Source organism: Aspergillus pseudodeflectus (assembly GCF_044049435.1).
Source record: "Aspergillus pseudodeflectus strain CBS 756.74 chromosome Unknown BJX68scaffold_37, whole genome shotgun sequence".
NCBI classification, from domain to species: Eukaryota; Fungi; Ascomycota; class Eurotiomycetes; order Eurotiales; family Aspergillaceae; genus Aspergillus; species Aspergillus pseudodeflectus.
This window is the reverse complement of record NW_027263813.1, coordinates 192,765-217,952: the sequence shown is the minus strand read 5'-3', so window position 1 is coordinate 217,952 and position 25,188 is coordinate 192,765. Positions and strand designations below refer to the sequence as shown.

The 25,188-nt window shown below is 50.3% G+C and overlaps 8 protein-coding genes across 8 annotated transcripts; 4 read left to right on the top strand and 4 right to left on the bottom strand.

Moving 5' to 3' along the window:
• Positions 1-207: 207 nt before the first annotated feature.
• Positions 208-993, bottom strand: BJX68DRAFT_269224 (uncharacterized protein; the record flags this gene model as incomplete). The annotated part of the gene is made up of 2 exons (XM_071046276.1): positions 208-252; positions 316-993. The coding sequence occupies 2 exons, from the start codon at positions 991-993 to the stop codon at positions 208-210; spliced, it is 723 nt and encodes a 240-aa protein (XP_070896619.1).
• A 312-nt stretch (positions 994-1,305) lies between these two features.
• On the bottom strand, positions 1,306-3,284 carry pex20. Its single transcript, XM_071036370.1, has 4 exons — positions 2,983-3,284; positions 2,109-2,927; positions 1,874-2,003; positions 1,306-1,785 (listed from the first exon to the last, which is right to left on the bottom strand). The coding sequence occupies exons 1-4, from the start codon at positions 3,094-3,096 to the stop codon at positions 1,619-1,621; spliced, it is 1,230 nt and encodes a 409-aa protein (XP_070896618.1). The 5' UTR covers positions 3,097-3,284; the 3' UTR covers positions 1,306-1,618.
• A 126-nt stretch (positions 3,285-3,410) lies between these two features.
• Positions 3,411-4,974, top strand: sec13 (GTPase-activating protein SEC13). Its single transcript, XM_071040952.1, has 6 exons — positions 3,411-3,522; positions 3,600-3,644; positions 3,701-3,816; positions 3,872-3,902; positions 3,996-4,405; positions 4,460-4,974. The coding sequence occupies exons 1-6, from the start codon at positions 3,520-3,522 to the stop codon at positions 4,782-4,784; spliced, it is 930 nt and encodes a 309-aa protein (XP_070896617.1). The 5' UTR covers positions 3,411-3,519; the 3' UTR covers positions 4,785-4,974.
• Positions 4,975-5,200: 226 nt separating this feature from the next.
• On the top strand, positions 5,201-6,883 carry BJX68DRAFT_256851 (putative MFS myo-inositol transporter; the record flags this gene model as incomplete). The annotated part of the gene is made up of 3 exons (XM_071043241.1): positions 5,201-5,388; positions 5,449-5,745; positions 5,806-6,883. The coding sequence occupies 3 exons, from the start codon at positions 5,201-5,203 to the stop codon at positions 6,881-6,883; spliced, it is 1,563 nt and encodes a 520-aa protein (XP_070896616.1).
• A 97-nt stretch (positions 6,884-6,980) lies between these two features.
• On the bottom strand, positions 6,981-9,971 carry BJX68DRAFT_135232 (putative AAA family ATPase GCN20). The gene is made up of 8 exons (XM_071036369.1): positions 9,633-9,971; positions 8,852-9,577; positions 8,724-8,804; positions 8,373-8,676; positions 8,153-8,326; positions 8,020-8,106; positions 7,504-7,972; positions 6,981-7,430 (listed from the first exon to the last, which is right to left on the bottom strand). Exons 1-8 carry the CDS (start codon positions 9,693-9,695, stop codon positions 7,079-7,081), a joined length of 2,256 nt encoding a protein of 751 aa, XP_070896615.1. The 5' UTR covers positions 9,696-9,971; the 3' UTR covers positions 6,981-7,078.
• Positions 9,972-12,750: 2,779 nt separating this feature from the next.
• Positions 12,751-16,338, top strand: BJX68DRAFT_135215 (uncharacterized protein). Its single transcript, XM_071036368.1, has 2 exons — positions 12,751-13,036; positions 13,187-16,338. The coding sequence occupies exons 1-2, from the start codon at positions 13,019-13,021 to the stop codon at positions 16,202-16,204; spliced, it is 3,036 nt and encodes a 1,011-aa protein (XP_070896614.1). The 5' UTR covers positions 12,751-13,018; the 3' UTR covers positions 16,205-16,338.
• Positions 16,339-16,915: 577 nt separating this feature from the next.
• Positions 16,916-19,272, bottom strand: BJX68DRAFT_135209 (MFS transporter). Its single transcript, XM_071036367.1, has 4 exons — positions 18,692-19,272; positions 17,518-18,636; positions 17,367-17,445; positions 16,916-17,316 (listed from the first exon to the last, which is right to left on the bottom strand). Exons 1-4 carry the CDS (start codon positions 19,099-19,101, stop codon positions 17,149-17,151), a joined length of 1,776 nt encoding a protein of 591 aa, XP_070896613.1. The 5' UTR covers positions 19,102-19,272; the 3' UTR covers positions 16,916-17,148.
• Positions 19,273-21,312: 2,040 nt separating this feature from the next.
• Positions 21,313-23,947, top strand: BJX68DRAFT_135202 (uncharacterized protein). Its single transcript, XM_071036366.1, has 3 exons — positions 21,313-21,924; positions 21,974-23,578; positions 23,626-23,947. The coding sequence occupies exons 1-3, from the start codon at positions 21,671-21,673 to the stop codon at positions 23,867-23,869; spliced, it is 2,103 nt and encodes a 700-aa protein (XP_070896612.1). The 5' UTR covers positions 21,313-21,670; the 3' UTR covers positions 23,870-23,947.
• Positions 23,948-25,188: the final 1,241 nt, after the last annotated feature.

Below are 25,188 nucleotides of genomic sequence, written 5' to 3'. Positions count from 1 at the left end.
CTGGATTCGTGTATTTCCAGCCCATTTAAAAGAAGCAACAATCTGGTATCTGTCTAGCTATCGCATAAAGTACCACAGGGTCTTTCTTTCCTGTGGCGTGCTCCAGGCACGCGAAACAAGACAGGACAAACCAAGACCCCTGTGAGGCTGGGTAAACCAAAACGTTATTGCACAATGCTATTGCAGAGCATGCAACGACGCGGAGGACTAGATCACTCTATTCCTCTTCTCTTCCCCTCCAGTCAGGGGCTCCTGAATAAAAAAACACAACGTCAGCGCCAGATCGACAACGTAAGATACAATCATAGAACATACCGATTGAGCCCGTCGTTTCCTCCCAGCGGCATCATGATACCGCTTAGCAAGAGGTAAAGACCCAGCTCCGAAACAGACGACGTTTCGAATGCCGTCAACCCTGATCCCGGCGTCGATGTTGATGTTCACCGAGGGAGCTGCGCTGGACCCGGGGCCCGATCCAGGTCCGGATAAAACACCGGACTTCTGGAGCGCGGCGACGATAGCGGATGTTGTGTTTGCAAGTTTAGAGCTTATAGCTGGTGCTGCTGCGGCTGCGGCTGATGGTCTCTCCGGCCGTAGATTCCGAGTACTAGTGCCCTGATATGAGGCATGCTGCTGGTGGACAGAGTCCGACGTGATGATGATGGTATTGGCATCACCCTTGATCTGAATCGACGAGTTGAGGTCAATGGTGATTGTATTTGAGTTCGCTGCTGGGGCGCGAATTGAGCTTGTAGTTGATTTTGAGTCTGCTCGTCGCTCTGGTTTTGCTTCGTAGTACTCGTCGTAGTCTTCGTCATAATCGTAATCCTCATCCCAGTCTTGCTCTGAATCTTGAGAGGAGAAAGAAGCTGTATATGGTGGCGGTGGCGGTCGAGTACTAGGTGGAAGGTGTCGCGGTCGGTGAGTGACTGCTGCGAGTTTCTCGAGGTATTGGAGAAGCGGATTGTTCCTGTTATTTGAAGGCGGCAGCATGTTGGCTTGAGATCTGGTTTGGCTGTGTTTTATAGGTACGAAGAAGCGCGATGTATGATCCTCTTTGGCTTGAGTAACCCGAGAAGAAGATAATTGTCGAGATCATCTCTAGCTGCAGCGTTGTAGTATATATACAGCAAATTGCAGCAAAAATAGAAGTGCTAAATCTATTCAAACCCGCCGGCATGATCCAGCCATGATCAGCGGAACAATAGCAATGCGAAATGAAATCATAAGCATATTGGGCACCGTTAAGATGTAACCCCGGCAGTCGATTGACTTCCGAATGAGCTCAATAGGCGAGTGCCAGGCAACAATAGCATCAAGGGTGGAAGCTAGTTATTGAGGTATTGTTCTTTGCCTGTCAATAGGGAAGAATATTTCCCAAGGGAGGGTTGAATGGGGTCACGTGTTTGCCCATCTCAATAAAGTCTAGCATCGCAATGACAAATTAACCTTGAAAGAAGGTATGCTCTTGATTTGGAATTGATCTTCCTAAACGCCAGCAAGTAGGGTAGCCAAGACCCTCTCCTTATGCAGTGTGCTTATCCAATGCAGTAAACAATACCGATCGCTCAAAGTACAGAAACATGGGTATAAGGAAACAACATGCATCAACATGTACTTATGCCCAGCGGTCACCATGATTCCAGCTTGCAAACAGCGTGTCGTAGTCGCCCGACCCAGAATGACTAGCTGCCTCGGTGTTCGATGTGTCCGGCGTATTCAACGTTGCGTCGTTGATCGTCGTGGCTGACGTGGTTGTCTCACGAGACAATGGGGGTTTTGAATCTAGTCGTCGCGGTGAACTGTCAGGTCTCTAGGCCAGTGCAATTGCCCGGCGTGGAGGGTCTTTGGCGCGGTATATCGTCAAACTTACTATTCTCATCGGAAGTAACATGGACGTAGTCGTTCTGGCTGGTCGCCCTCCATGCTCGTTTCCCTTCGTCCCGCTGCTGCAGTTTACCTTCCGGGTAGTACTTGCCACCGGGATGTAGAGACTGCGCAGTCTGAAACCTGATTAGCAGAGACAAGCGCCATCTTAGAGATTCAATTATACCAGCGCACGGGTCACGCCAGCCGAAATTTTGGAACAATCACGGACTGGTACTGACTTCGCGAAATTCATCCCCCTCAACTTGGACTTCCCGGTCCCGAATGCGCCGCATTAGCGCCAAGAAATTGCTTTCCCGGAACTTTTGGCTGGTGTCATGGCTGACGCTGTTCAATAGCTGCCCCGCCGTCCGAGCAAGCTCATCCGCATCATTCGCCATCGTTTGCGGATCTTCTCTGTTGGTTTGCGGAATAGTATCCGATCCGATCCGAATTGTCTCTGGAGCCGTTTCCTGAATATTCACTTCCTCGCTGACATTCTTGTCATCTGCCTTAGTCTCCAAGTCGCTGGCTTGCGTCTCAAGTACTGAGGTTTCAAACTGAGACGCCATGTCCGCTTTGGCCTGCTCGAATGCAGCTTCAAAGGCGGATTCATCAAATGCTTCCGTCGCCGAAAATTGATTTGCTGCTTGTGTAGGGGCCAGAGTGCTCATTTGCGAAGCGTTCACAGTATATCCAGGTGCAAAAGATGACTGAAATCTTGGAGTAAATGTTTGAGGCTGTTGAGCAGGTGTGTGCTGCTGCTGCTGTCTCAAAAATTCATTATGCCAACCTTGCTGTGGACCGGCATGCATATGAGCAGTGGAAGGTCCAGGCTGATGTGTTATATGTTGCGCGGGCCCTGAGATGCGTAAACCTTGAAAGTCTGTTGCCCAATTCGAAGCTTCCGGCTGATGGGTTATTGCCATGTGCGGGGCTGGAGGTACAAAGTTGCCTGCATGTTGAACGTTGGGTAACGATCCAGCCAAGAGGTTATTCGACTCAAAAGCGGCGAATTCCGGGTCAAGAATCCCTTCACTGTGGTTCTGAGAGCGGAAGCCCTGCAATCGAAGATGTGAGCACGGACTACATGGTCCAGAAGCGGGAGCGGCGTACCTGGGATGGAGACTGCCGTGAGACTAGTCTGTCTTGCTGCAGCGTCCTGTCAACAGAAGTATGCTTCTGAAAGTTCTGCAGAGCGTTCGACGGGCCACACAGAGCGTCACTCATGATTGCCGATCGATATGATGTCCCAGTCTATACAATAAGGTAGGTCTATCCAAGCAATATCCTGTCGCAGACAAAGCGACCAGCACTCTAGACACTTGACGTAGTGTAGGCAATGAGTAGAAAAGGAACAACGAGAGAAAGGGCAATAATAATGTCAGGAATCAAGAAAGGTGAGGAGCAGGAGAGTCGTGGGCAAGAGGCAAGACCGGGAAACAAACCGAGGCCCGATTCTCACGTGCCGAAGCAGCTGAGTCAGCGGCCGATAAGATAAGATCCCACAGCGAAACAAGCCCGAAACGGACCAGCTGGTGTTTTGCTGCTGTTTGGGCCATCGCTCTGTTGATATCACCTCCGTCACGATCACATTCCCCCACCTTTTTCCTGCACCTTTTGTTACTGCCATAGAGCTGCAGCTTGCCCGACATGGTATGTCTCCGTTACCAGTTATTTCGAGTCGGCGGGGCTGGGTCCTGAATTGACTAACCTCCCTGCTCCTGTTCTAGGCGGCCGCTCAAGTGATTTCGAATTCTGGCCACGATGATATGATCGTACGTTGCGTCAAGCCTACTTGTGCTACACCATCTGACTTTCTGTCGCTCTACAGCACGATGCCGGTCTTGACTACTACGGCCGCCGATTGGCGACGTGTTCATCAGACAAGACGATAAAGATATTCGAGATTGAGGGCGAGACACATAAGTTGGTCGAGACCTTAAAGGGGTGAGCTTTGATCATTCCCGGTTTTACGCTCCCGATTCTAATAAAATGCCCACAGCCACGAGGGTCCAGTATGGTGTGTCGAATGGGTATGTCCACGAAGCTATAACCGTTGAAAACCATCACTTTTGCAAACATACCTTCTGAGCGACCCAGTCTAACGCGCCTTCTTCGGCCTATAGGCACACCCGAAGTTCGGCACAATCCTCGCGTCCTCATCTTACGATGGAAAAGTGCTCATCTGGCGCGAGCAACACCAAAGCTCCACGGCGCCTGTTAGCGGCGGCGCCTGGACCAAGGTCTTCGACTTCTCACTCCACACCGCTTCGGTTAACATGATCTCATGGGCTCCCCATGAGACTGGATGTCTTCTCGCCTGCGCTTCGTCCGACGGCCATGTCAGTGTCCTCGAGTTCCGCGACAACAGCTGGACACACCAGATTTTCCATGCGCACGGCATGGGCGTCAACTCAATTAGCTGGGCCCCCGCCGCTGCTCCGGGTAGTCTGATCAGTTCCAGCCCAGGACCCGGCCAGCAGCGGAGGTTCGTGACGGGTGGAAGCGACAACTTGCTTAAGATTTGGGACTACAGGTATGGCTTGCTGTCTTATGTCGAACAGATCGGCTACTAATAATACTTAACAAGCCCCGAAACAAAGACCTACAACCTCACACAGACACTGGAAGGGCACTCCGACTGGGTTCGGGACGTCGCCTGGTCACCCAGCATACTCTCCAAGTCATACATTGCCTCTGCAGCGCAGGATAAGACAGCTCGTGTCTGGACCGCCGATGCGTCGAACCCTACACAGTGGACGAGCCAGGTGCTCGAGTTCGACACTGTTCTGTGGCGGGTAAGTTGGAGCCCCAGCGGGAACATTCTCGCTGTGAGTGGCGGAGATAATAAGGTCAGCCTGTGGAAGGAGAATCTGCGGGGGCAGTGGGAGAAGGTGAAGGATATCGAAGAGTAGCAGTGCCTTTCCACCTAGCCATTCTATTGCCCTATCGTCTGTTCTCCCTACCAACCCTATACCACGCATCATCACGGATAAACCGGGGTTTCCTTTCGCTGTATCTCATCTTCAATGTCGCCTCCGAAGCAACTATCATAATACCAAGTATCAAACAAACATTCTATCTCACATACGTTGTATATTCTTGCACATCTGGTTGTAAGGAAGTCCGAGGAATCCGAGGCCGGCCTTTGAATTGACTGGAACGGGCGAGTGGGTCCCGTGGCTTCCACCGATCTTTACCCCATAAATAGATCAGTCATGGCCTTGTCCTCCACCTTACCTCCTCCCTGGTTGCAGGGCCAGCTGATATTTATATCTATCGACGGTCGATGCTCACGACAGATGTCTCGAGGAGCCTACGGTAACAAGCCATGAGCAGCAGAGACGAGAGCGATAGCTCCACCCCCGACGCCCCTCTCCTCGCCGCGGAGAGCCCAGCAAGGCAGCATGATAGCCAGGCAAGCCAGATCCCCGAAGCCAACACAGAATACTCGAGCGGCCGGTTTATATGGTCCTTGACTTTCTCCGCTGGTATTAGTGGGCTCCTTTTTGGTTATGAGTATGTTGGCGCACATCAGTCTCGCGGTAGGATTAGACTGACACCAAAACAATGTTAAAGCACCGGCGTCATCTCTTCTACCCTCGTATCTATCGGCTCTGATCTGTCGAATCGCCCTCTTACAACCTTGGATAAAAGTTTGGTTACCTCATGTACGAGCCTGTTCGCTTTGGTCGCCAGCCCGCTGGCTGGGATTTTGGCGGATAAACTTGGCCGAAGGAGGGTTATTCTTGTCGCAGACATCTTGTTTACTGTCGGCGCATTCATACAGGCTGTAACGAATGAGGTATGGGGTATGATACTTGGGAGAAGTATTGTTGGTCTCGCAGTTGGCAGCGCGAGCTTGGTTACTCCACTGTAAGCCTAATGTTTTGAGGCGCGGAATATATCTGAACTGGGAGTTAACATATAGCGCAGATATATCTCAGAACTGGCACCGTCAAACGCAAGAGGGAGGCTGGTTACAATATTGAGCCTGTTTATCACTGGGGGTCAGGTGATCGCGTATATTGTCGGCTGGCTATTCTCCTACATGAGCGGAGGATGGCGCTGGATAGTGGGCCTAGGGATGCTCCCGGCCGTCTTTCAGCTCGTCATTGTTGTGGCGCTGCCCGAAACCCCTCGATGGCTGGTACAGGCAGGCTTTGAGAACAAGGCCATGGCTGTTTTGTCAAAGGTCTACCAGAACAACACGGATAGCGACCAGATAGCGAAGCAAATCTTGCGGAATATACAGCAGGAAGTTGCTGAAGAAGAGTTGGGCCAGAGCAAGTCTACAACAGATGGTGTACAGTGGCTTGCAAGCGTCAAGCACAGAGCGCATGACCTATTCTTGATTGGTGCCAACAGGAGAGCGTTGACAATCGCCATGATGCTGCAAGCGTTGCAGCAGCTCTGCGGGTTTAACAGCCTGATGTATTTCTCTGCAACAATCTTCTCTCTTTTGTCGTTCTCTTCGCCAACACTCACCTCGTTGTCCGTGGCCATGACCAATTTCCTCTTCACGTTACTCGCATTTGCATATATCGATCGAATTGGGCGCCGCCGGATCCTCCTTTACTCAATACCTGTCATGGTCATTTCACTCTTCGTCTGTGCCCTCACATTCTCCGCAGTGACGCTGCCCAAGATCTCACCAGAGCACGCCGCGCGCGATGCCGCCCCGGATAGCTCTTTTCTTCCACTCATCATCCTCTTATGCCTTACTGTTTATACCGCCGCGTATGCTTTTGGTCTAGGGAATGTGCCGTGGCAGCAATCAGAGCTTTTCCCTCTCAATGTGCGCTCATTGGGGTCCGCGTTCGCTACTGGCACGAACTGGGGTTCGAACTTCATAGTCGGGCTCACATTTCTCCCTATGATGGAATTGCTGTCTCCCAGCTTGGTGTTTGCGCTATATGGGATAGTCTGTGTTGTCGGCTGGTTCGGCGTACGGGCCATCTACCCTGAAATGAGCGGACTCAATCTGGAAGATGTAAAGGCCATTCTGGCTTAGGGGTGGGGAGTGAGGGAAAGTTTAGCAAGCGCTCGCAGCAGATCTCCCTGATTCATATTCAGGGCAGAAGAGGCACGCCCAGCACGGGAAGAGCAGTGCTCACTTCATTTGTATTGAGTGCATAGCAGAAGGGCATGGGGGGATTCTGCTTCCTATCCAGTATTTGATCAATCTGATTCTCGACTTTTAGACTACCTAATGAGCCGCCGCAACACCAGCCTCATTGGCCTGCGCACTAATCTTCTTCTTGTACGCGTCAACCGTACCATCGAACTTTTGTACCGTTCCCTTGTCACAAACCCAGAGGCTAGTGCAGACATTCCGCAGCATCGTCACGTCGTGAGAGACCATAACAACGCCACCATCGAATCTCTGCAACGCCTCGGACAGCGCGTCCATACCCTCGATATCCAAGTGGTTAGACGGTTCGTCGAGAACAAGAATATGTGGGTTCGTCAGGGACAAGCACGCGAAGGCGACACGGGATTTTTGACCTCCGGAGAGCAGCTCCATGCGCTGGAGACCGGTCATGCCGGTTATACCGAAACTAAACATTTGAGTTAGAACGTTCTCTGAAATGAAAGACATGATGGAGCTCAAGATGGATAGGGACAACGTACGCTCCGAGGTGACGACGGTACTCTTCGTCTGTCTTTCCAGGATATGTCTTTGCCATGAAGCTCACAGCGCTGGTGGTCATGTCCAGAGCATCGACGTGGTGCTGCGCAAAGTATCCGATGCGCAGTTTGCCGTGCTGCGACATGAGACCGGAGGTAGGTTCGAGTGCGCCGGTGAGCAGTTTCAGCACTGTCGTCTTACCGGCACCGTTGGGTCCGACGATACCAATACGCGAGTCGAGTTGTACATCGAGATCGACGTTCTTCAATAGGGGCTTTTCTTTTGTGTATCCGAAGCAGACATCGGTCATTTGCACAATTGGTGGAGAAAGCTTCTCGACATCTGGGAACTTGAAGTGCACGACATAGTCGCTTTCCGGCGGAGTGAGGACAGGCATCCTCTCCAGCTTCTTAATTCTTGACTGCGCTTCGGATGACTTGGCGGCGTTGTATCGGAATTTATCGATGAACGCTGATAGAGTTAGTGTAAACTGTCGAAAGGAAAGGCAGAGGACCAACCTTGCAGATGCGCCCGTTCAGCCATTTGTTTCTCATACTCGCGCTTGGCGTTCTTCTTCCTCTCCTCCTTTGTTGCATAAAAGGAATCTACACCGTCAGCATCGTCTTTACGAATATTGCGCGTGAGACTCACCAAAGTTGGCTCCCTTGTAGTAGTCGAGACGTTCAGAGTGTTGATGAATAATATCAGTGGCAACTTCGTTCAAGAACGCTCTGTCGTGAGAAACAACTAGAACAGTGCTTGGATATCCTTGCAGGTAATTGGACAGGAAAGTAATAGATGGCACATCCAACATGTTGGACGGTTCTATATCACGTTAGAGCATATCCAAACGTAAGAGGAGACAACTCACCGTCCAGAAGAAGTAGGTCAGGTTCACAAAACAGAGCTCGAGCCAGGGCGAGACGCATACGCCAACCACCAGAGAATGTCTTTGTCGCATATTGCTGTCGTTCAGGGGAGAAACCAAGACCAGCCAAGATACTAGCTGCTCGTGATTCTGCCTTGTCTGATTCCATCTCTGCAAGTTTTGCGTGGATATCGTTGAGTGTGATGTCAAGACCCTCTCGCTCGTGATCAAGTCTGGCAGCATCTTTAGATGTATCGGCCATTGACGATCTCTCTGCTTCAATGGCTGCGAGTTGTTTGGTGATTTTCTGCACAGTTAGTGAGTGTAAGAGTACCAAAGCATGGATCCACCAACATCTTGATCAGCAAGGAGGCGCTTGCGCCACACGTCCGCATCCAAAACGGCTTGAATAGCCGGAGTATCATCACCTCGGATCTAAAACAGTCAGTACAAGCCAATCACCTTGAGAGACAAGCACTTACTTCTTGTTCGACGTGGAGAATCGAAATATGACTAGGAATGGCCACTTCTCTGCGACTTAGAGCGCGAAGAAGCGTACTCTTACCGATACCGTTCTGACCAACAAGACCATACCGACGACCATACGCCAGGGTAAACGCAGCATCTGTAAGAATGCGGTTGCCGCCAATAGAGATATCGATGCCATCGAGCTTGATGTCCTTGCTCTTTGCCTGAGAATCCGATCCCAACTGAAGGGGGTTGACAGCCATGTAGAACTCCTCGTATGACAAGGCGGCGTCCGGCTCGTCGAGCAAGCGTGATGCTTCATACTGCACAGTCTTCATCTGCTTCTTCTCCTGTTTGGCGCGAATCTTGCGCTCGGCCTTCTCCAGCTTCTTACGGTCAACGCGGGATTCCATCTTTCGCGTACCTACAGACTCCAAGTCGACATTTCCTCCAGCAAGGCCCAGAGTCGAGGAGATGTTGCGCTGGGATCCGACATTGATTGCCTGGTCGAGCTTTTTGGCGGCAAAGGGCATCTGCCTGCGCTCTGCGTCGACGCCGTCTGATGCACCAAGTGATGAGATGAATTTCTCGACGAGGTTGCGGATGGCTTCTTGGTTCTGGTCTGAGAAGTCACCCGATGCAGATACCAGTAGCTCTGTGACCATATCAGCGGCCTCGGTTAGCGGGGACGGCGCATTTGCGTCCTCAACGTAGGCTTCAGAAGCATGAGTCAAATAGCCCTGTGTGTCATCAGTTTCTGTTGCAAGGATGTTTTATTGCAATACCAGCACTTACAACTGAATACTCTGTAACCACACGGTCAAGTCCGGGGATCTGAGCCTGCAGTTCCGCCTCCATCTTGTCGGCGGGACGGGTTGAGAAGGACTTGTGTAATAGCGATGCACCTTCAAGAACACGATTCTATACAGAGTTCAACCTATGCTTTTGCGCTGACAGAATGGTTATTATTCTGTCCGTTGACTTGGTCGAGACTCGCAAGACTTTGAAGTGGCGGAATTGTGGAGCAACGATTTCTTCGACTGTTTGCATTCGGACCGAAGAGCCACGGGCTCCTCACGGAATATCGTGCACTCATAATGAGTCATGTCTCTTGATTTCTGGGTCTGATCTGACACCTATTTATTCGATTTGTGGCATAACAAGCCTTAATATATCATATTGTTACGATCTCTTGATTCGCATATCTAGTCACGTGAAATATTCTAGGTCACGTGATATTGGACAAATTATAAGCGATGCCACTGGCCAGCGACGAGACCATCTAGAACCTTTGGCTAAAAGACACATCCTCATCAAATCCCTTCGTATATGGCCGTCAGTATTGGAAGGGCCTGGACGCAAAGCATACACTTTGCCTAGCCGATCAAATACAATTTGTCCATTGAAGCCCAAGTGCAACAACGATGCGATCGGACCCAGAGTCCAGAAGGCTCGGTGCGGTTCAATCGCAAGGATTACCCTCCTATCTTCTCTTTATTACTGCGCTAGTTAGGGGGCCTCTCGGCGATCAAGAGTAGGCATTTGTCAATGAAGGCCGTGCCATCCTAGCTTAGCGTTGCCAATTGATGCACAGACTCTCATTTCGTTTCGTTGTCCAGGGTGATGACCCGAAGGGAATAACCAAGAGCCAGACGCTGGTGGTTCCCATCACAGGTTTGTTTTGATGTTGACTGGGTAAGAACAAGGGGGCAGATGAGCTAGGACAATGGTCTCAAGTAAGATCTTCGTCATGTATCCTCGAGGCAAGGGCGTCTTGTTGAAAGCTGCACAGGGACAGTTTCAGAGCGCCGACCATCCAGTCAGTGTCCGTGAGGAGAGCAGCTTATCAGCAAGGGTAAGAATGCAAAGAATGGAGCAATGTGAAACATTATTGAAGCATTTTGGAATCTGACAGCAGGTAGGCGGTTCAGCAACTGGCGGGCCCATAGTCATCGTTAGCGTTTCTGGGGTGTTTATACTCTTGTGAGGCTGTGTGGCTAGTGCGCGTCTTGAGAGGAGTCGAATGGAGATTAGATAGTTTTATATGCCGCGATATGCCAGGAAGCGAGAAACGAAGGCACAAGGGGATGAGAGTCACCGAATCTCCAGATCTGCTGTGAGATGATAATTAAATCGGCAGAAAACCGTCAAAATAAACTCCATCGCGATTTACGTCATCATGACGAGAGGGATCAACAGATGCAACCTCGAAGGCTGGAATCTTGAAGTGGAGGGGATTCAAGATTCGAGAACTTGGCCACGTTCTCGTGTGTAAAAAAAAAAATGGGTACTCTTGACGACGATTGTTACATCTGTGCTCAGATAATGTGTCCTCTGGAAGTTTGAAGTAACTAACAACTGTCTGCTCATTGCGCAAGCAATGTTGGGCAGAAGGACCTTCTTCGCGCGGGCTAAAGATGCAGCATACAACATACATATAGTATCAGGAACGAGAGAAGTTAGAAAGAACAACACAGCCGAACCTTGGAAGTGTCTCGCGGTACCTTGTCTGCTCTGGAGAACCTGTGGGAACACAAAACATCAACCACGGAAAATAAAACCCACCTTCATCTGCGATCCAGATCTCGCAACTCGGCCGGTCAATTAATTTCCACCAAATCATTCAGCCAGCCAAGTTGAGAGGATCGAGGGAAGTGGGGATCGTCCTGGCGAGCTGCAAAACTCCTTGAACCTTGGGATTCTTGGAATATTCCGCTCTACCCTAGCCCCGTAGTCAACGCGCTGATGACGAGGGCAAGGCTTCCGATGATGTGACAACAGGCCGCGTTCGAGGGCCATGTGCAAGGTTGACAGTACATAGTCACAATCAATGGAACACATGCTCCTCTAATGCACAGTTAGCATCAATCGACGTGGACAAGGGAAGCAATTATAGCCAATACAGAGCTCGTCGGTACGATCTATTATTACCCGCCTAGCCGACGATGAGGATGGTCTGGGCCAATAGCCGGCAAGGGATGTCGACAAGGAACAGATGAGCTGAACAATCCCTGATTCCCTACGGCGCCCTGGTTTCATCTTTGCCCCAGTTCAGTGAGAAAATTCCCTCGCTTTTCCCCATCGGAACATCGTGCACTACTCCTGCCAGTCCTGCGTCCAGCCGTCCACACTGTGGAAACGAGGAATCATGTCTCGCTCAATTAATCTATTTAGCTTGTCAAGGCTGCCTAGGTATTGTTTGTTTACCTTTGGTCGTGGTTCATCCCAGATGAAGAGTTGAAGCCTGAAGATCCTGCGAGCCGGAAAATAAAGGCGTCGTTTTAGTCAGTGACTGGCATTGTCAATCGATTGCATCGTCAGTCACAAGTTTGCAGATAGACCTTAATTGATAGGACAGCAGTGGCCGTATGCCGGAGCAGATTCATACATGTCCGTTGTAGATACAAAATAGCTAGTTTTGAAGTTTATAACACACGGGATGAATAGACCTTGTTTGCCAATAGTCTGAAGGTTCTCCCTCGTCCCCAATTCCAACCGCGTACTGTTCTCAACTCAAGGCCGGTATCACCGAGATCGAGTCTTGTCCTTTGGCTGGGGGTGGAACTCCTAGCGTGCTCCATTCCTCTAGTCAAGTCTCCTCGAACCAGAGACCAAAGTCCCACTCCGCGGCTTTGTTGACTTAACCTCCAGCAGTATTACTCTAATACTTCTTCCGCTTCTCTTCCTTATTATTCCCAGCTGACGGTCGCGTTCTCTCCCAACCGATAGGGTCAGGAAGAACTCCAGGACACTCTTTCCGACCCTCTCGGTAGCAATCTCACTTCTCTCCTCACCATTCCTTCTCTCGTACCTGACATTCTTTTCGATCTGCGTCCATTCCTTTGGCCTCTAGACTCCAAGCTCCGACCCGACCTACCACTCCACTCAATTCTTTCCCCTCATCCTTGAACACGCCAGGTTCACGCATCTTTCAAGCGCACTATTGCGTAGCGAAGAATACAGCTTCTATTTGTTCCATTCGTGATAGTTGGCGTTGTGATCGGGGAGCGTCCTGTCGTCTGCCTCGCCGATCAAATACTCCTATCTCTTCTGATGTGTCCAGCCACCTGAACCTACCTCGTGCATGATAATGCAGATGGGATGTCAACTCCTCCACAATTTATCAATGTCCCTCATCTAAGCCTCATGATACTTGATACTGCTCCTGGCCTCCTCTGAGAATGGAGCATGTATCGACGGTGAGTTTACCCTTGCTCTCTTGTCAATTTCCCACCAGCGCACACCCGCTCTGTTCCCCGCCACTACTTTACGGCTGTCTTGGGGGCTTGCAAGCTATCGTGCTATTACTCCCTGCTTGTGCTATCGAGCTGGCTAATTAAAAACTTCAGCTCTGTGCGATTAGCACCGTCGGTATCGCGGCCACCGGCTTTGCGCTCGGTCGCGCTGAGCGAGCGCAATTTCTAGAGCCGCAACACGCTCCTTTACCAGCCACGCATACGACACCGCTTTCCTTTCAAAACAACGACTCAAGACCCTCTAAAACGTTTGTAACGGCCGAAACTGAATCCAGGGTCACTGCTGCTAGTTTCTCGGAAGCTCGAGAGAATGCCGCTCTTTACACGGAACAAACTGAAGATGGGATTATTGCGCGCAGAAAAACATCATTTGCTGGAGTAAGATTGCGGCGCCGTGGACAGACTCTTACCTTGCCGCCTCTACGAACCGACGATAATACACCAACTTCCTCACATACCCGACGACCCTCATCTTCCTGGATTCGGCGGTTATCATTCCAGCCCGATAAACGTTTCTCACTCCAGACGCCAGACTCTCCGTCGTTCCCAGAACCAGCCAGCCCAGCCTCCTCCTCGTCCCGCCCCTCCAGCCAACGCAGAGCACCCAACAAGCTCGTGAAGAGGCCCAAATCTCAGCATTCAAATGCGAATCCTTTCTTCGCACACACGGTGTCTTCCCCTTCGTTTCCCAGCGCGCTACGCAGACCCGCAACAAGTTATCAACGATCGGAGACTTCCAAACACAAGGCAACTCACAGTTTAAGCTTTGAACCTAGCTTGGCTTTGAACACCGTTTTGGAGCCCACGAGCAAACCCCCTGGAAATGACGACTGGAGACCATATATATCGCCAAGCTCTGATACGCTTTCCGAGCGAATGACTCGTAGGTTTTCGACGGCGACGAAACCCAGGGATCCAAGTGTGCGGCGCATTCTTCCGCATACCGATACTGCTCCAACCCTTCTCCTCGCGACCTCAATCGCGAAGAAAGAGACCGCGACGGAAGTCACGATAGACCCGTCAGTCGAGTTTCGTGACCCGTTCAAGGAAAGCCCACAAAATCCCGAGAAGCCATTGGGGGAGCAGGGTCAATCGCCACCTGAAGAACCATGTCCAAAGTCGCCAACAGATGATGCAGCGCCATTGGATATTAGAGTGTTTCGTAACGGATCATTTGCAGGACCGAAGCGGAGAGCAGCGTCGACCCCTCTACCCAACATGCCTAATGTAGAAGGGGCTATCTGGGTTTCCCCGCGAGCCCCCGGAAGACGTAACATTACCGATCCCAACGTCTTCAGGCGGCCGCCGACCACGTCGGACGCTGATATCTTCAGCTCGGGTATCATGGGCCGAAAGTCTAAGGTGGTTTCGTCTTATCGCAAAGAGTATTCGGCTGATTTAGGCTCATTTCGTTATCGAGACGTCAGCCGTCATACTTCAACTGACTTGTATTCCTTGAGGGGCTCCCTTCGTCGGCGACCTAAACGCCATTCTCTTGCTGCTTCGGACCCGGCATCAACTGTCATTGGCTCTGACGACACCCGAATATTCACCTCTGGTGATGAGGATGACACCGACTTTTTGAGCGACACCGCGTTCGACTCGATTCGCACCCATATGACCACAGACAGTTCTTGTTTTCAGTCACCTCGGATCGAAACTATCTTTGACAGAACATTCTCTCCAGAGATCGTTGATGAGCCGCCCGCAAGGCAAACCCTACCCGGCTCTTTCGTTCGCCCATCGATTCAACCTAGCAACCTTGAGTCGCAACGGGAAACGCCATTGACTCTAGTCACGCGAAATCTTGCAGAAGTCCATGAAGGAGACAGTCAAATATCGTTTCCCTCTGACCTGAGTGATGACGAAGATTCTCAAAGCATGGTCGCCTCGTTGCCGGGGGACAAAACTATCCGCCCTTCACTGGCACCGGCAAATTTCGGCGCAATGTCTTTGGGAAACAACGAAGAACTTAATCATTCAAATACACCAAATTTGGCGGCATTAATGGATGAGTGTCAAGATGCGTCTCGAGATACATCTCCGAGGATGAATATCTTTGACTGGTCCGAGCAGTCAAGGGCTGACCGCGAGGGCTCCGGGCCCGATGGGCGTCCGCGAACTGTACATGGGAAACATGGTCCTGCTGGCATGCGTGGCAGTCGAGCCACTGGGCGGAAAGCGCCCAATACCTTGCATTATCGAAGCCAGAGTGTCCCGGTTGCGAGGGAACCCGTCGTTCTTCCCAACGAGTCACGGCAAACATCAGGCAAATTTGGAACTTGGGGATTGGGTAGCAAAGGCGTCAGTGAAGACTGGGACAGTGACTTTGAGTTTGAAGACAACAAGGAAGAGACTACAATGAGCGAGAATGTGAAACCGAACAAAGAGACGAACCGTCAAAGCGTGGTGGTACCTCAAGCAATCATGGAGCGCCAAGCTAGCCTCCATGGGCAATTCGGGCAGGTTCAAGAACTGACTCTATTAGTTGAGGAGCTTAAGCGGCTCCGGCATCAAGCAAGCTTCCTGAACATTGTCCGGGGCCCGTCAAGTGAGCTCTGGAAAGAAGCTGAAGGAATCGTCGACCTAGCAACACTTGACGACGATGACGACAACGATGGCAGCCACTCACCCCCTCGATCTCCGACCTCGCTCACTTTCAGCTTCGATGACTCTGAAGTCGAGTCTTCCAATATGAACAATGATCCTTGGAAGCGTGCCAGCGGCGAGTCCTGGAGAGCGTCACTCTCGGAAAACACGGCCGCCCGCGCAACTACCTCGTTTGGGCCAGATCTAGCTGTGCTGTCTACCAAAACAAATTCTGTCTTAGATCTGATCTATCACCAGCGTCTCTCTCAGGACCCCACTGTTATGAATCCTCCTCACCTTCCACGGTCAAAGAAACTCCCTTTTGACACGCAGTCTTTACGGGACCTTGTGGTCCGGGCCGGTGTTGTAACCCGTGCACTCAAAGAAGTGGTCCGAAAAGCAGAAGGGGTTACGAATGGCTCCGAAGAAAACACACGCCCATCCCATCCGCCATTCAGCCGCATATTCGAGCATCCTTCACATGACGATCTTTCGAATTTTGAGACATCCTGCGTTAGTTGAGACGTTTGGCTTTTTCATGCTTTGCCGAGCTCTATACCCTTTTCCTCTCTATGTCTAATTGCACACTTTCAAAAGTTTAATGACTCTTCCGAGCATATGGGACGACATGACCGACAATAACTGTTACAAGACTTTCCTCGACTTATTCGACTATCCTTCTCTAACCGACCAACTTACATTTCGATTTCTGATTCGTTTTGCGACGGAGTAGGAGTTCCTTTTCTGGAGTACTCTGTTTCTTTTCTTTCTCTTCTTCTATCACTCAGATATGTCTCTTTTTGTACAACTGGTCCTGTTGGTGTATATCCACACCCCTCCGTGGGCTCTGTCTTGTGTACCTTGGGAGGCTCTTGTGAATGTCTGGGCTAGTTGGTGTTACTACTTTCTTTCTTTTTTTTTTCCTGTCATAAACTGGTGTATGATGGATGGATATCAGGGTTTAATGGTACATGATAAAAAAGAACAAGACATAAGATGATCACCTGATGAACTGAATTTGTCTCTATAATACTGTAGAACCAGTATAGTACCTTGATATATCGGAAATGGATTTCACAGGTGTACCGCAAGCACCCGGTAAATCATAGTCGATGCCATATTATGTAGTTTGGATCAATATGTACGTCAACCCAAGCAACCAAATATCACCAAAATCAAATGCAGCGCAGGTTCCAACCCAGTTGAAATATAAGAAACAGTGGGTATCTCTGTCTATAAACGCGCGCACTTAAATGCAAAAGGGTATATCAAAATCAAAATGAACTGACAAGCCAAGAAACAGGAAGAAAGGAAGGAACTCGGGGAATTTGTGCTCTGGCGGGATATATCGCAATAGAAAAACGGATTTGACGCGGAGATTTTTAGGTGGACTTGATGGCCGTTTTGATCAATTAGACGGTCTCACCAAATTGAAATCGGCGTTGTCGAAACGATGGGGATGCCGCTTATTCTTCGTCCTCGTGAGCTTTGGCGACGGTAGTATATTCAGCAGCAAACTTGCTCTTCTGTCGAATTCTAGAGCCATAGAGGTAAAAAAGCAGAGGGATGGGCATGAGGACAACGGCGACGCAGCCCAGAAGGGTTCCGGTCCAGTTGACACCTAAAGCTTTAAACTGAAGCGATATGTCAGTATTATTAGGAAGAATATGGATTTCTTGCCTACCATGTATGGAGCAAAGAGTGGGAAGCCTGCGCCGGCGAGGGACCGGAGAATGCTGTTCGCTGCTAGGGCGGATGCAGCACTGGAATTTGTATTAGTATCGATATGATATCAACGATATATTGGGGTGGTCTAGCAAGACGGGGGGACTTACAAAACGAGGTAGGTATCAATGATATAGTTGAGGCACTGAAGGAAGATGCAGAGCAGACCAAAGCCGGTGAGAAGGCCTGATACTGTAGGGACAATCCAGTGAACGCTCGATTGATAGCCACCCCAGCCAAACCAAAAGAGGCCCCCTGCGAATGCTGCGCCGCCGATGATAGCTGGCGGTAATCTCCATTCAGGAATGGTAACGTCGTTGTTTGTAGCGAGCTTCTTGTTATACCAAGGTTGCAGGGCGATGATGAAGAGTCCTCCAAAGAATTCTCCAATTATGAGGCCAAAATAAGGCAGTCCACCCACACCTTTGTTGAAACCGTAAATTTGCTGGAAAACGATGGGGTATGCTGTCATGAACAGGTACAAGAGGCCATAGAGGAAAGCCATGTAAATGCTCAGCAGCAGCAGTACCGGTTCGCTGAATAGAATCCGCACTGGCCGGCTGAAATTCTTGGTAATCAGCTCACGCAGATCGATCTCAACCTCTTCTTGCTTTGCATGGATGCCCCAATTCTTGGTTCTCCGACGGAGTTCTTCCGCCTTTTTGACCAGGACAACCGGAGGGTAAGTCTCTTCAACGAAGAGCAGATCAAGCATGAAAGCAGCTGCACCCATGATACCTGGGAGGTACTCTGTCCAACGCCAGCCAAGATAGCTCTCCACAATAAAACCTCCAATAAAAGGCGCAAATAAGGGGCCGGTAAAGACCATCATGGTGAATATCGTGATGGCAAGGCCGCGATGGCGGTTATCATAAATGTCTGAGAAGACAGCAGCAACAACAGCCAAGGGGCATGCTCCGAAGAAACCTCCAAAGAAACGACAGATTATGACCGTCTGCAGATTCTCGGCCGTGGCAACTGCGAACTGGAAAACTGTGAATCCAAAAACACCGATTAGTATAGGTAACCGCCGGCCGAGGAGTTCCGACAGTGGTGAGAATAGTGTAGGTCCGAACGCGAACCCGAGTACGTAGAGCGACATTCCAAGGGTGCCAACTTCTGTCGATACATTGAACGTTGAGGAAACTACCGAGTTTGCGGCCGAGAAGATACTGCTAGTGAATGTGGAGTTGAAGGTTGTAAAGGCGAGAAGCGCCGAAACCAGGATCCTAGCACGACGGGTTAGTGGTAATTTGACCATTACAGATATAATTGAATGCTTACTTCCTCTTGAACGACCAATTCTGTGGGTGTAGGGGGTCATCGGGGCCAACGAATTCCACCACATACTCCTCCTTCTCTGGCAGTGGGGGTGGGTATGGCTTGCCTGCTCCAAATTCGGGCAAGGGCTTTCTCGACGGGCGTGTCCTGAGTGCGCCAACAGTTGCAGTGTGCTGACTTCGTTGTGTTGCAATCCGACTCAACGCTGTAGGGTGGCGTTCTAGCCCGCAACCTGGCTGAGTCTGGGCGGTTTGCGTTCGCGACATGCGTTCGGCATCGCCATAAGAGTCCGAGGCGTCATCGCTAGAGGAAGTACTATAGGATGAGTACGATTCGGCGCGGTAAATCTGGCTATCGTTATCTGAACTGTGTTCAGTTTCGCGGCCCTTCTCAGGGTCTGCTGCTGAGTGCATGATGACTGATAAATGATAGAATCGTGAGGGGCGATTTAAGTCGGCCGTCGACCGAGGCAGTCGTTGTGGTGGGGGTTGAGAACTCAAGTATATATATGCCTGGATCTAGACGATGGAATTATTCAAAACGATCACAGTGTCTCCAAACTATCGCAATCCAATGGATTCCACGTTCTTGTTATAGATTTAGATCTCGGCATTAGGGCCGATCCAGAAAACTTTTTCATTTTAGCCCGGTGCATTGGGCGCCTTCGACAGCCTTCTAGCGCTCGATTGTGTCTCAATTTCTGCGATAAGTCGCCACTTAGTACCTCCTTGGGCATCGGACCAGCATTGGGAGCAAAGCTGGATCTATACAGAAATTCTTCAGGGAGTGATGACTTCTCAGCTTGATAACGTCGGCAGAGTTCCAATCTCACACTGTAGCCGGCTCGAAAAAATATCGCCTTTCACAGTTTTGGTATATGATGCCATCCGCTGGCGTTGCGGTCTGATCCACGGTCATCTTCATCTGCGCCGTCATCCGTGGTCTGGAGTCTCAACCTACATCTGAAGACCACGCATTGGGTTAGCTCCACTCCGCGGAATGAACGTCTTCGGGCAGGATCTTGAGAGGTCGAATATTGACAGGTGGTATCGTGCATATTGGTCATCCAAGATATTAGCAATCAATGGCTATGCTAAATGATCCTGACGCCCTTGGAATGTTCTCTTGCAAGGTTGCGTTCCTGGAAGTAAGTCCGTCGACTATCTCCACTGACGTCATCCTACCTGTCCGTCATGGTTCTGCAGCATGCATCGGGCATCGGGTTGGGGTTGGATCCGTTGGTTTAGTTATGGTAGCAATCCTTTGTCAGGTGGAGTGATAGGTTATACCGAGGTGTAACAGCTCCCGGGAGTAAGATCATCCTTCAGGACTTTAGAAGTTGTTTAGACAATTAGGATATCTTGTTATTTTGGGTTATAACAATAGTGCAATGCATCGAAATATATAATGTCAAGCCAGGATCAGAACTTACGGTGCCCGAGGCCCAGCTGCCCAGAGCATACAACGGAGGGAGCCGAAGTCATGATACATATACACCGGGGCATTATCGTGAGTGTCAAGCACGATCATCTCAAAGTATAACCCCCCAGCTACGGTTTCCACAAGTCAAACTATGTTGAAGGGGAAACGGCAAGATGCAGGTATTGGATCTCAGGATCTTCAGATATTGTTCGAGAATCGAGCCAAGCGTCACCAACGGGTTTTGTTGACAAACAAGCAGCGTGGCGCGCCGGTGTCTCAAGTTTGATTGAGTGGCATCAGAAGGGGAGCCAAGACGCGACAATTTACCAGTAACCCGCCATTTATGCTGGGCCCTTGCTTACTTCTGAGAGCTTGTACTACCTGTGGGTTTTTGGTTCAGAGATCATTCAAGTTGTATTTGTCATTTCCAGACTTCCCAATGATGGAATGACATTAGGCTCTGCAAGACCATTGTTTGAGGTTTCGGTCAGAGCCCTGAAGAGATCGAGGGAGCAGTTGAACCGTCGAAGAACGGTGTAAGAATTTTGATATGTGGGATCGGCGCGATTGTACTCCGTACCATTGGCTGAAATAAAGGGGGTACCTGACGCTAGACCCTGCTTGGCTGTGTTCAAAGTTCGGGGCCTCAGGGGCCGGGATCCAGTTTGAGACGCTAGCGCCTTACTTCCCCGACTGCATGAGGGGACACAAGGGACGCCAAAGAGGAAAAAAAAGAAAAGGGGCACCATTAAAGCATGCTTATGAGCTACATATATACTACCCGCGAATATCTCAAGAGCGTTGAATTGTGTTCCTTATCTGAATGAAACCACCCAAGATACATACGTTGTATGTGCAAGATGAGAAGTGGACCCAGTGTTGTTATTATTACTCTGTCCGTCAATCAATGGACCCGCGCCTCAGGGGTTAACCAATTTTGAAGCAAACGAAGGGCTTTCCCCCTTCCACAAGTGACTTTTGGTCCTTGGAGCCTGAACAGAGGGAATAGATAATTGATGAGTTAACAACCTCCTGAATCCAATCAGAGGCGAATAATATCCTGTGGAAGAGAAAGCGTGTGGAAGAGCCCTTACAGGAGAAACGCGCCAACAGCGGCCCCCACAGGAGGGCAAAGTCATCTAGACCGCTACAAGTCGTACTAGGACAGCCTGCTAGTCCCCCAGTTGGGGCGCTGCCTCGCTCAGGCGCCGCTCATCCTTTCCCTCGCTCTTTCTCCCTCTTTCTCCCGCGCACTTCACCACCTTCTTTTCCCACATCGTTCTTTCCTCACACCAACGGATATCGACCTCTCGATACCTAGTCATTCATTTATAATTTCGCCTGGCCGCTGGCCGCCACGCTCATTTGGGAACTCATTTGTTCCGTTCACTCCTTACCAAAGCGTCCAACTACGACCTCGGTGTCGATCTTGTTCTCGATCTCGATCCCATCATTCTCGAACTTGAACTCATCTCGCCATAGAAAGCTCTTATGGGTTGGTGCGATTCTTCGTCCTGAATGTTCAGTCGCGGTGCATTTGCCACCCGAAACTAGGCAGACATGCACCGTCATCAACATGCACATCGCCATGGAGAATACCTGGGAATCCGAACTACCCCTCTCGATCCGGATACTATACCGATACCGACCCTCGTGAAGATATCGACCCCGGTGGAGACGCCAACCCTCGTGAAGAGAATGCCGGATGATTCTGAACGATCGTCGACGTGTGAAGATGGGGACAACTCGGCTCGATGCGAAAAACCCACTAGTACGACAAGTAATACAACATTACCTGTCGTTCTTGGGGCCGTGTATGAGGCACCGTGTCCCACCCTTGATAACTATACTAACGTGTAGTAGAATCCCCATTGTCTGCGCTATCGTGGTCCTTTTCTTCTTACATCGAAGAAACGTGAAGAAACTCCGAAACGAAGATGCAAATGATAAGCACAAATCTCTCGACTTTGGCATGGATCTCCCCTCGAGCGGGGGGAAATCCATGCGCGAAAAGCATGCCCAACAAAATTATCACATGAAAGGGGTATCTCTCGACATTGGACCCAGCCCTTATATGCTACCTACCAGCATTCGCGGCTCTAAAGAGTCTTTGAACTCGCTATCTCGGTCAATTATGGCTGAGAATGAGAATTATCGGCACGTGCATCAATACTACGGTCAGGATGGTCAGTCCATCCATTCGCAGCGGAGAGGCTATGACGATGCTGCGAGTGTTGCGGGTTCGACCAGACGAGGAGCTTATGGCGACGACATGAATCAGGGCTTGATTGGAAATGCACAGAGGATATCTCGCTCATCCCCCCCTCTCTACAACGGATCAACTGAGCAGAGTACACAAAACCTCGCCAGCCATGCTCAACCAAATGACACTGGCTTCGAGTTGCACTTGCCCCGGAGTCCGAGTCCCGTCCATGTCCCAGGCTTGACACCGATCCACGAGACAAGCCCGGCGACTGAGAGCAATAAAGAACTTCATCTCCCGGCCTCTGGACCTGCACTATCCAACATTCCTCCCGAACACCAACCAGATTTCCCGCTACGGAGCCCACCTCCCATTCATTTCGAATCAAGTCCTATGCCTACTCATGACACGCCAGTCCCAATGCCTAGAATTTCACTCCCATCAAGCGATGGCGCTAGCGATTATGGAGATGAAAGGAGGTCAAACCCAAGTGTTCCAGCTGTGAACGTCGAGAAAGCAGAGAGTCATCCTGTTCGCGAAGAAGATAATAGTCACACACCTGTGCCCAAGTTACCCGAGGAGCCACCGCAATCTTCCAACCTGAGACTCGACCCCCGTCGCGATACCCGCCGTATGACAATGGGCCTTCGCCCTCTGCCACCAGAGGACCCGGCTGACAACCCCGAGCAGCGTGCCAACCGCATTCGTTCCTTTTACAAGGAGTATTTCGACGAGAGTAAGGCTGGGCAAAGGGAAACATATTATGAGGACTTTGACCCTGATTATTACCATCACGACGACGACTACGTCTACGATCCAGTAACAGGGGAATACTTCGACGCAGTTCCAGCACCATACGCTGAACCGGTCAATCGTCGCGCCATGACTCCTCCTCCACGTGCTCCTCCCCGATTCCAAGGTGCAGCTCGTCATATGGCCTCCGGGTCAATTGGTGGTTACAGCGAGAGATTTCAACCCCCCGGGCCGCGTGCGTTCTCTTCGGCCTCGGGTCGGTTCCCAGGTGCTCGAGGCCCACGCAAGCCGGCCCCTCCGCCATCACCTCTCAACGTGCTTCCTTCCCCTCATCTCTTAAAGGACGATGCTATCATGACGGCCATCGACTTTGCTCCCGGATCGAGCTTCAAGGACCAGAGAGACGGCCGTCCCGAAACACCTCTAGGTGGCGTGCGGCCATACAGCCCAATGGTCCGAGCCCACACTCCTCTTGTATCTGTATTTGACGACCTAGCACCAATGCCTAGCCCGTGAGTTACATACCGCACCTTTTACGTTTTAATCTAACTTTCTTCAGACATCAATTGCGAAAGTCAGGCGCCTTCGACAATCTGGATTTCGCGCCTCCCCCTCGTTTCAAAAACCAAGATACTGCGAGCGACGCCGGTAGCATTCGCAGTACCCGCTCAGGAGTTTCAGCAGCCCATTTGCACAATATTCGCACTGGTGCGTACCGTGTCAGCCGCCTGCCCCCGGAAACTGTGGGTACCAAGGATGACTTGATTTCCAACCTTCGTCCTACGTGGGACATGCGGCAATAAACATCAGAACCTTGTAACGATTTCCCATTCTATTCTGGAGTTCCCTTTGCCATGTTACGATCTGTACTATCAAGTTTCATTTGATGTTGCTCCTCGCTGAATTTGGTCACTTGGTGCCCGTTGCGTACATAGCATGCACAAGGCTGGTTGTTTCTTTTATTCTTGTATCTCTTTCATCAGGAGTCGGATATCAGTGGTACATCCTCGCGATTTGCTTTTGATACCAAGATAGACATTGGTCGTCTTGATCCCGCGTTTTTGGTCATTTTGGAATTTTTCTTCTTTGGCTGGGGATCTACTCGAAAGTCTTGTCCATGTTATGTACATACAATTTTCTTTGATTTTTCCGCTAGTCTCCGAAGTAACGGTGACACAATTGAACTTCTTTTTTTCACTTGAGCGAGCGAAGATGTATTTCTTTTCACATGCAAGCATCACCTGATCTTGTATTCCGCTTTCACCAGCCCGTGTCTGGTCCATTTGTTGTCGGGCTCTTGTACAATAATGATGACAAAAGTCATGGCTTCCAATGGTGATTGCCAAGAGAATGTCAATCTATGGCCAATCGAAGAGCAGATAATTGGAAGAGGAACCGACGGATTTGAGCTATGGAAAATTGGGTTACCTATGAGAGGACAAGATTGTTCGGCAGATGCCATGTTCGCCAGGAACTGAGTTCCCTCGACCAAAGGCTCGAGTCAAGCATGGCTGAGTCCATTCCCAGGCCGGCTTGGAAAGATTATATCTTTGTATAGTAAGATTGTGTGCTCCGCCTCCATTAGCCATTACCAGCGACGATTAGGCTGGTCATTCCGAATCCTCTGTGCGCAGTGGAATAGGCTTTTCAATCCCCAGCCCAAAGTTCACCAACATCTCCGGTAGCAGAGCATAAAATAGAGGCGGGATAACACGAACGATTGGAGGATTGCCTGGACCTGAAAAGGGGGCGCGAACAATCCAATCCGGCCGCCCAGAACTCCTAGGTACTTACCAGTATCTGTCCAGTGTCGAGTGACTTCAGTCGAGATTCTGCAAGCAGCAGTGCCACTTGATTAATGGATCTGGCATTGACCTTTGGGAATAATGGAGAAGCTTAATGAACAGGCTGTGACCGGTTTCTCAGTAATATGCGGATAATCAATGTTTGGTTGCAGTGGGGTCGGCCGGACTTCCGATCGCAGCATGTCTCAATGGACTCGATATGGTGATCTGAAGTCAGCTGCTTAGTGAAGCATAATTATGGCCAGTCTGTCAGTTGCAGGGCTAGAAAGTATTCGATCATAAGATGGCTGAGAGAATGCATTCGATTTCCTCTGTTG